Raw genomic sequence first — 9676 nt, forward strand, 5'->3', positions numbered from 1 at the left:
TAAGTTCCAGGACAGCCAGGGTTACAGAGAAACCCTGTTTCGAAAAATAAATAAATAAATAAATAAGAGCAGTCTGAGGGGCTGAAGAGATAGCTCAGGTTTTGAGTACTTGCTGCCTTTTTAAAGGCCCTGGGTTCAATCTCAGCACCCACATGGTAGCTTATGACTCCCTATAACTCCCTTTGTGGCTTCCCTGGGCATACAATAGATACTTATGGGCAATGTCTATTTAAAAAAAATATTTTTCTTTCTAAAGAAAAAATCAAAAAGAGCTTGTTCAGAGACGTCTCTTAAGAGAGCAATTACCGAGTCACCAAGCTTCGCCAAGGCACTGCTCAGCAGAAACACTGTTGTTCTGTTCATTCTGGGATCTATGCAGAGTGCAGACTCCTGATACTGATGGGCTCAGGAGGGTTTATAGTAAGCAGAGTTCTGCAGCACTCTCTGGGCACCCATTGAAACAACCTCTGCAAGGTTGGGTTGTGTCTGGTTCTTACTCCCAGAAATGTGGGCTCCATATATCTAGTTGGTGCTTTAGTGATTACAGTTTTAATGTCTCCTTGGTAATTCAAAAGGTAGCCAGGGTACCGTCTGGTATGGTTGCTTAGCTCATTACAGTCAACATGCACATTCTTGGAGATGTTGTCTCTCTTTTATGTAGGCATGGCAATGACCAGCGAGTGTTCCGCCTAGAGTTTGTGTCCAACCAAGAATTCACTGAAAGTGAATTCATGAAGTGGAAAGAAGCGGTAAGCAGCCAGACTGCAGAGCAGTTGTTTGTAAGCACTTTCTTCCCTTCCCTAAACCCCTTACTGATAGCGTGTTCTTATATTTGATCCAGATGTTTTCTGCTGGCATGCAGTTGCCCACACTAGATGAAATCAATAAGAAGGAATTATCTATTAAGGAAGCTCTCAATTATAAATTCAATGATCAGGACATTGAGGAGGTAAGAAGCCTGAAGTTCAGAGGCAGGCTGTTCTTTAAGATCCAGTTTGGAAAAGGTCAGATTTGCCATTGTCTGCAGTCTGAGAAATTAAAGAGATTATTGTTCTCTTGTTATTGATATTTATCAAGCCTTTCCCTATACAGTATCATCTACAGTGAGACTATATAGATTCAAATCTATCAGGATGTGTATTCCTCTAGTCTTGGTCCTTCTCGAACTTTCTTTTTCCAACATGTTTTGATAGAATTCTTAGACCTGTTCTCTTGGACTGTGGCTAGCCTTACAATTCTGTGCCTTTGTGCTGCTGCTGTTTTGGGGGGCATGCTCCTTCAGACTGTCCCAGAATCTCCATGACCCAGGAAAGCAGTATGGTGTCCCTTGGAAGGAATTTGCTCACCCTCTCGGGTGTGACACTGCTACAGGACAAACAGTCCCCTTTAACTAGCAGCTTACAGTCTCGTCTAGCCTGTCTACACACATAGTTTGGGAATACCTCATTGCTGATGCCTCTTCTCTGGTACAGATTGTAAAAGAGAAAGAGAGGTTCAGAAAAGCTCCACCAAACTATGCTATGAAGAAGACTCAGCTGCTAAAGGAAAAGGTAAGGGTTTACACTCAGGCTCCTTTGCCTGTCTTGTTATGATGACGAAATCACACTCATCTGCCCATCCTCTGCTACGGACTTAGTGATAGGAGGACTGGGAACAGCCTGGGCTCTGTGATAAGCAGCACGGTATGCTTGAGAACCCAGGCAGCTTTCCTTCCTGGAAATGCAATCAGCCTTGTTTTCCCATCTTCCTGAGTTTCTATGCCTTTGTTTTGTTTGTATTGTGAGCCCCACTTTAACAAGTGGCTTCTCGTTCCGTCTACCAGGATAGGATGACGTAGGATGAAGTAGCTATGGAAGTTCAGTTATATGGGCCTATATTCTTAAAGGTTAATGTTTTATCATTACCATCTGGGGCCCCGAGCTAGGTAACTAATGGGAAGATAGGTGTTCCTATTGGACGAAAAGATGCCTTGTCTTCACAAAGTACTTTTTCACGATTTTCTTCACATTTCCTATCATTGGTTTAATCACATGAGGTGCCTTACCTGTGCTGTACAAGATACTTAATAGAGAATCAGTAACATACATGTCTCTGTGGGCAGGCCATGGCTGAGGACCTGGGAGACCAGGACAAAGCCAAACAAATCCAAGACCAGCTGAATGAGCTAGAGGAACGGGCAGAGGCCCTGGACCGCCAGCGGACCAAGAACATATCTGCTATCAGGTGTGTTACTGTCCCGTTTTGGTAAGGACCCTGTCCTCGGCCAGCCGATAGCCTTATACATTGAATGTTACACAGACCCCATGGATTTCTGGGGTGCAGAAGTTCCATCCTGCCCACCCCTGTCACATCCTACTGACTGATCCCTCTTACCTTATAGTTACATCAACCAGCGGAATCGGGAGTGGAATATTGTGGAGTCTGAGAAGGCTCTGGTGGTGAGTTTTAAACTTCACATGGTAGGAGTTCCACCATGGTGGCACACACATATAAGGCCAAGTCTTGGGAGATGGCAGCAGTTCAAGGCCAGCCTCAGCAGCATTGCTGTTCAGAGCCAATCTGGGTTATATAAGGCCCTATTTCAAAAAAAAATAAAATAAGATTAGGGCCACTGAGATGCCATAGCAGGTAAAAGTGTTTGCTGTGAAAGCTTGGTGCCTGAATTCAAGCCTAGAACCCATAGAGGTGGGAGGAGGGAATCAACTCAAAAAAATGCCCTTTGACCTGCACCTCCCCCACATAACAAAATAATTAAGTTAAAAATAAAATTGTAGCCAGGCAGTGGTGGCATATGCCTTTAATCTCCCAGCACTTGGGAGGAGACAGAGGCAGGCAGATTTCTGAGTTTGAGGCCAGCCTGGTCTTCAGAGCCAGGACCACCAGAGCTACACAGAGAAACCCTGTCTAGGTAAAAAACAAACAAAATCTTTTTATGTTATCCATATCTGTTTTAAATGATCGGAATTGCATGTACTCAGCATGTGTGCACTCTACCCCACATCTGCCTACAGCACTTGTAACTGTGATACAAAGTAACAGTATTCTGGCTTGTTCTCCTTACATTCATAGTTATGATTGTTGTACCTGTATCTGCTTTACTGCAGTGCAGGGGTGTGTTTGGTAGTTGCTCCTGTAGCCATTCTATTAGGGGTGTTTGATTGCTGTGCCAGTATCTATTTGGGGGCGAGTCTTGTGCTCTGTGTCTATTTTGATAGAGGGGGTTGAGTTCTTGCTCCTCTGGCTGTTGGGGGAAAGTATTGTTCCTATATCTGTTTTGTTGGGGGAGGTTCCGTTGTTACTCCTGTATCTGTTTTGTTAAGGGGAGTTTTGGTTCCTGTTCTTTTACTTATTCTGCAGGGGGTGAGGGTTGGTTGTTGCCCCAGAGTCTATTCTTTTGGAGTTGGTTTTTGTTCTTGTTCTGCACAGCTCAGCCCTGAACCCAGGTCTTATGTGTGCTTGGAAAGTGCTTTATCACTGAAAAGGACAGACAGTTTTTGAATTTTTTCCTAGCTCCTTGCAAAATGTTATTTATATGTAAGCTTATGATGAACGAGAGGAGGGGGAGGAGATCTAATGTATGCTTTCTGTTTTAGGCTGAAAGTCACAACATGAGAAACCAGCAGATGGACCCCTTTACCAGGCGGCAGTGCAAACCCACCATCGTCTCCAATGTGAGTGCCTGAAGAGGACCTAGATTCTAGGACATAAAATGAATCCCATTAGGAAATTAACAAAGAAGTTAAAAATAATGCTTTTCTAACTGGGATTTGCTTGTCTCAAGCTTGTGTCTGGATTTTTTCTTTTTTATCTTTCTTTAGAGCATACAGGTAGTCGAAACCTAGGAATTAACCCTCTGTAGCATGGTATATTTTCAGTATAACATATTCTTAGCATAGGGTGAGTATCCCTGATCCCCAGTGCTTGGGACTAGAAGCATTCCAGAGCTTGGGTGTTTTTAGACTTAGAAATATTTGCAGTATCTATTGTGATATCTCAGGAATGAGTCTCAGGTCTACAGAGGAGATGTATACCTGAGGGTGGCTTTTAATCATACCTTTAGTACCTGGCTTTAACGGTACATAAAATCAGATGTGGAATTTTCCACCTGTGGCACCATGATGGTGTACAAATTTTTAGATATTGAATATTTTGGACTTTCATACTAGAGAGTACACAGCATAAATATGTTAGTTAGCATTGGGGCTTAGCCTGGATGTTTAAAGGTTTTAATTGTGCTTTTCTACTGACTTGACCTGCTAATGGATGCCCTGTAGTACTTATGATATTAGTGAGAGTAAATAGGAAAGAATCTCGCATGGGACTCTGAATGTTAAGTAGTCTTTAAAATAATTTATGAATTTTCTCTTCCAGTCCAGGGATCCAGCTGTTCAGGCTGCCATTTTGGCCCAGCTAAATGCAAAATACGGTTCTGGAGTATTACCGGACACTCCAAAGGAAATGAGCAAGGCAAGTATAGCCTCTGAGGGTTTGAGATAGACGGCAAGCTAGGACCTCAGCAGGCCACCTTGCCTTTTATAGGCCTAATGTTTGTACAGGCAGGGATGTGGGAAGTGCTCCTGGTCCTGTCTTCACTTATTTAAGTCATTATTAAAGTTTATTTAAGTTACTTAAGAGTGTAATCGCTGGGACTGAATTGTGATTGATCCTAAACTACTTAATGAGACCTTGACTGTGTCTTCAGTTCACTGCCTTCTGGACTTCTGCAGCAGGTTTTCTCATGTAGGCGAGTATGGCCTATGTACCTTACAGGGTAATTAGAAAGAACCATTAACAAGTAAGGGTCAGACAGTTGTAACAGCGAAAGCAATAATGGTGATCCAGGTGCCGGTTTGTGGTGGCACCCTTAAGCCCAGCACTTGGGAGGCAGAGGCAGGTGGATTTCTGAGTTCAAGACCAACCTGGTCTACAAAGTGAATTCCAGGACAGCCAGGGCTATACAGAGAAACCTTGTCTCGAAAAAAACAAAACAACAACAACAACAAAATAATGGTAATCCAGGAGAGGCTCATTTATTGGATTTTTTGTTTCTTTGTTTTGTTTTTCTATTCCCTAAACAGTCTTACTATGTGCCCTTGGCTGGGCTTGCACTTGCAGAGACCCTACTGCTTGCGCCTCCTAAGTACTCAGGATGTGAAGGAAGAAACAATGTTAAAAGTTCAAGTTTGGAGGCCAACCTGAGTTTCATAAAACCCTGAGAGTATGGCTCAGTTGGTAAAGTGCTCGCCTACTGCAGCCTGCAGTGTGCCCAGCACAACTTGAACCTGGGAGGTTGGGGGAGGGGGATGGGAGAGGGGAGAAATCGTGCCCATAATGCTTCGCTCAGGAGGTGAAGGCTGATGCCTCGAAGTCTTGGGTAAGAAGGACTGTTATCTTAAGCCCAATTTTTCAACTCATGCCACAGACAGGTTTTCCTTTTCCTGTTTGCTTGCTTTGAGGCCTAGAAAGGCTCCAGGAGAGGGGTCTTCTTTATCCATGGCCTCTCCTGAAAAGGGCATAGAGCTGGAGATTATTACAGCTTAGTTAGAGAGGTGTGCCTGGCACCTCGAGGCACTGAGTCCACCCACAAGGACCACACAGTTTACTTTTTATTTTTAATTCAAAACTTGTGTGTGTGTGTGTGTGTGTGTGTGTGTGTGTGTGTGTGTGTGTGTGTTTAGAAAAAAGTGTCATTCAAGGGAGGCTAGGGAAATGGCTCAATGAGTAAATTCTTCCCTAACATCAGTTGGGGATCGAAACTTGAGTTTGATCTCCAAAACCTGTGTTAAAATGCCTAGCATAGCTGGGCATAGTGACATACATGCCTTTAATCCCAGCATTTAGGAGGCAGAGACAAGTGGATCTCTACAAAGAGAGCTGTTCAATAGCTAGTGCTACACAGAGAAACCCTACCCTGAAAAACTAATGTCTGGTATAGTGGCTTCCTCTGTGATCACTGCTCAAGAGGCAAAGGAGGATTCCTGGGCAGCTAGCCCAGCCTAATTGATGAGCTCAAGGCCAGTAAGAGATCCTGTCTGAAGGGAGAGAAGGAGCTTTTCTGAGGATCACACCCAAGGTCATTGTGTGCCCTCCACATGTATGTTGCTCACGTGTATATACATAGAGAAAAATGGGGCTCATTATGAAAGTCACATGATCTTGAGCAAAACCTTTCACCATCAGTGGCTACTGTTTCTTGAAGACTGTTTGCATTTTATTTATTCTATGTTACGTGTAATAATGTTTTGACCGCATTTATGTATGTCCACCATATGATGTACTTGATGTCCTGTGAAGTCCAAAGAAGGTCTCTAATCCCATGAAACTGGAATTACGGATGTAATTACAGATGTGAACCATCGTGTGCATGCTAGGAACTGAATTCAAGTTCTCTGAAAGTGCTCTTAACCACTGGGTCATCCTCCCGCCCCTTGCATTATATCTTATGTTTTGTTTCCTTGTCTCATTGCAGGGTCAAGGAAAGGATAAAGATTTGAATTCTAAGTCAGCCAGTGACCTTTCGGAAGACTTGTTCAAAGTCCATGACTTTGACGTGAAGATTGACTTACAGGTTCCAAGCTCAGGTGTGTGTGTGTGTGTGTGTTGGGCTCAGAGGGAGGACCCTAAGATCCAGACAGATTTGTGAATCTCTGAGCTTGGAGTCTTAATTATGGAGAAGGGGGCAAGTGGGTGGGGAGTTCCTGCATCACTGTGATCCATAGAGCCAAGGTCAGACAGGCCACAGATCAGTCTTGAAAAAGAGCAGGCTTCAGTCAGTGAGACTTCCTAAAGAAATGAAGCCAGAATCAGCTGCTCTGTGCAGGTCTTTAGTTTGCCAATTTGTTTGTTCCCAGAGTCAAAAGCTTTGGCTATTACCTCCAAAGCCCCACCAGCCAAGGATGGAGCTCCAAGGAGATCTCTGAACTTAGAAGACTACAAAAAACGACGGGGGCTGATTTGAGCACTTCCAGCCTGCTGCTTCCAACCCTGCATGCCCTGCCATCGTCCCGCCTTTCCTCTTTTCCTCTGATTTGCCCTCTTTGGGCTGGAGCAGCAGTGGAACTGGGAAGAGACTCTAAACTGCCAGTCATTGTAATATAAACCATTTACTGTATAGACCTTCCTTGTCTGTCCCATCTCCCAGCAACCCCAGACCCCACCCACAGTGGATCTGGGTTGGATGGGGCATCTTTCTTGTCTTTAGGTTTGTGTTTGCCCTCCCCGCCTGCTTCTGGTTTGTAACTAGCACAGTCTGGCCACTCTGCACTCAGTATTACCGCGGAGCTGGGGTTCTTGCTAGAGCCCCTGGTGGCAGCAGTGGCAGCACTTCCATGTCCTTCAGACTGCCTTGGGCCCGACCATCGAACGTTTGGCATCTAACCCTTGCAGAGAGTGGGACTGGGCAGCTACCATCCTCTTCCCTCTCATCCTTCTCTTCTTCCTGTATCAATGGAAGAGGGATTTTCAAAACCAGTTTAGTTTCCAAAAAGTGTACATTTATGGGGAGGGAGGGTGGGGCCTAATTTGAGTGTGAGTGTGAGTGTGTGTGTGTGTGTGTGTGTGTGTGGATTTTTTATCATTTTTTTAAAATGCAGTACTCTTTGTATCAGTCTGTCATGGGTCTATAGCTGTTTCAGATTTTTTTTGAGCTGTACTTGAGCATCTGAAACTGCAAGAAAGAAACTGATTAAATGTGATTCTTCTTACTAAACAGGCCTGACTGCTGTAGCTGTGTGACTTCTGTCCCTCTACCCTAGCACTGCCCTACCCCACAGGAAACTCCCATCTAGTCCCCTTGCCCCATAGGCTTCGTTCTGGCAGGTGAGCAGGAAGCTCATGGCAGGTCCCAGGGAGGGCAGCCAGAGAGTCTGGCTCATTCCACAGGCACAGCTGTAGCTTCTTGACTGAACGTAGCACATCTCGTCCCCACCCACTGTTCCTGTCTCTTCCTAGTGACTCTGATGTTTGACAAGAATAACATATTCTGTTTTTTTAAGAAGTAATTCGACATGAATGTGGAGAGCAAACAAAAAGATGTAGGTTGCAAATGTTACCAGCATGTGTAGTGGTGTGTGTGTGTGCCTGTGTGTGTCTGTGTGTATGCATATATATGTGGTAAGCATATATATATATATTGTGCAGCTAGGGTGAAGCCAGCAAAGAGGTGTGTATGTTGTTATGAGACGTTTGAAAAGAAGCTGACTGCTTGATAATCATTCTCAGGTGTAAAGCTCCAAGTGTAAATAAAAGTGGCATTTAACAAATTTTTTCAGAACAAAGTCCAGCTGATGATCTCCAGCAAGCAGTAAGCTAAAGGGACAGCTGAGAGCCGCCAGTCTCCACACAGTGCAGAGGGGTTGAGCTCTGTCAGCTCTGTGCTTCACTGACTTTAATATAAGGAAGTGATGATGGGAAACCATGGAATTAAGTAGTATTTAAACAAAGGTGGACGTAATAGCTCTTCTGTTTGAGTAAAGCCTCGGTGTTGCTTTATCTTAGTTTACATTTTTACTTTTTAAAAAGCAGCAACAGAAGCTTTTAAAGAAGTATTGTGACTCTAGCACTGGGAAATGTGGCCCGTGCCCCAGCTTGTTGCAGCTGTGGCACAGAGTTGGGCAAAAGGAGTGGTGATGGACTCGTTGCAGCCATACATACTTGAAGAGTCCATTGACTAAAGCTCTTTATAGACTTTGGTAAGTGGGGGAATCACAGACTGTTGAACGCCGCCTGCACTCTAAGGGTCCTAGAGCTGCCTGGACCTCTCCTATCATGTCAGACTTGGACTCTTTTTCCTTCTTGTTTAAAGGACATAAAAATCATAGAATCCATATAATCTATGGAGTCATCCTGACCCACGTGTAGATCTGTATCTAATATTATTTGGATTTGGACAAGTGTCAATGACATGGCTGTGTAATAAAATTTTTATTAAAAATACCACACACTGTAGCCCCTTTGCCACTCCTCATCTGCAGCTGCTGAAACCCTCACGCTGAGATGCTAAAACACGGGGCAGGGAAAAAGCCCACCAAAGAAGATTGAGAGTTAACCCAGCAACTGACCTGCCTGTCTGCTGATTCCAGTCAACATTCAGCACCTACCTGCTGCAGTCTCAGCTGAGGTGGGACCTCTGAGCCAAGATGTCAGCCAGTCAATGGAACGTTACTTTGTCCCACCAACTGGGTTCCTGGTGGGTCACAGTTTTTCTTCTGCTGGTGGGCCCTCCATCACCCCAACTTCAGCGTTGAGGGGTAGCACCCAGGGCTGTTTTTTACCCTTTTCAGTTCTGGGAAGTAAGAGTGTCCCATGCCCAGCTCGTGCTGTCTGTAGATCTGTTGTCTGGTTTCTGACAGGCACAGAGAAAGTCTGATTTTGTTATTTTTCTGTGAAGTCCTGACTTGTCACTCAATCTGTAAATATATTTGTAAATAAACTTGATGGCATTTTAATAAGGGATCAGATTTGGTCCAAAGCTTGCATCTTGAGAGGCACCCTTAAAAAATCCCCCCAAAAAAAGAAATCCCCAAGAACTCTTTTGCCTAACTCCACTTTAGGTTCTGCATCCCCAGACTGAAAATGGCTGTCTTCAACCCTTAGGCAACATCCTCATGATGGTAGTTCCCTGACCCAGTGTTGAGTTCCAACATGATTTAACTGAGCGAGTACATATGCCTAACGT

The 9676-nt window shown here is 44.4% G+C and overlaps 1 protein-coding gene across 1 annotated transcript in view; it reads left to right on the top strand.

Moving 5' to 3' along the window:
- The window catches only part of Rtf1 (RTF1 homolog, Paf1/RNA polymerase II complex component), a 57387-nt gene extending 48450 nt beyond the window's left edge, over nucleotides 1-8937 (top strand). The window contains exons 10-18 of the mRNA XM_021193011.2: nucleotides 662-749; nucleotides 842-949; nucleotides 1473-1550; nucleotides 2102-2223; nucleotides 2381-2438; nucleotides 3594-3671; nucleotides 4372-4467; nucleotides 6470-6581; nucleotides 6852-8937. Coding sequence (XP_021048670.1) covers nucleotides 662-749; nucleotides 842-949; nucleotides 1473-1550; nucleotides 2102-2223; nucleotides 2381-2438; nucleotides 3594-3671; nucleotides 4372-4467; nucleotides 6470-6581; nucleotides 6852-6958 — 847 coding nt within the window. The 3' untranslated portion in view covers nucleotides 6959-8937. The remainder of the gene's footprint in view (nucleotides 1-661; nucleotides 750-841; nucleotides 950-1472; nucleotides 1551-2101; nucleotides 2224-2380; nucleotides 2439-3593; nucleotides 3672-4371; nucleotides 4468-6469; nucleotides 6582-6851) is intronic.
- The last annotated feature ends 739 nt before the right edge of the window (nucleotides 8938-9676 follow it).

The sequence above is a fragment of the Mus pahari genome, chromosome 3 (assembly GCF_900095145.1).
Source record: "Mus pahari chromosome 3, PAHARI_EIJ_v1.1, whole genome shotgun sequence".
Lineage (NCBI taxonomy): Eukaryota > Metazoa > Chordata > Mammalia > Rodentia > Muridae > Mus > Mus pahari.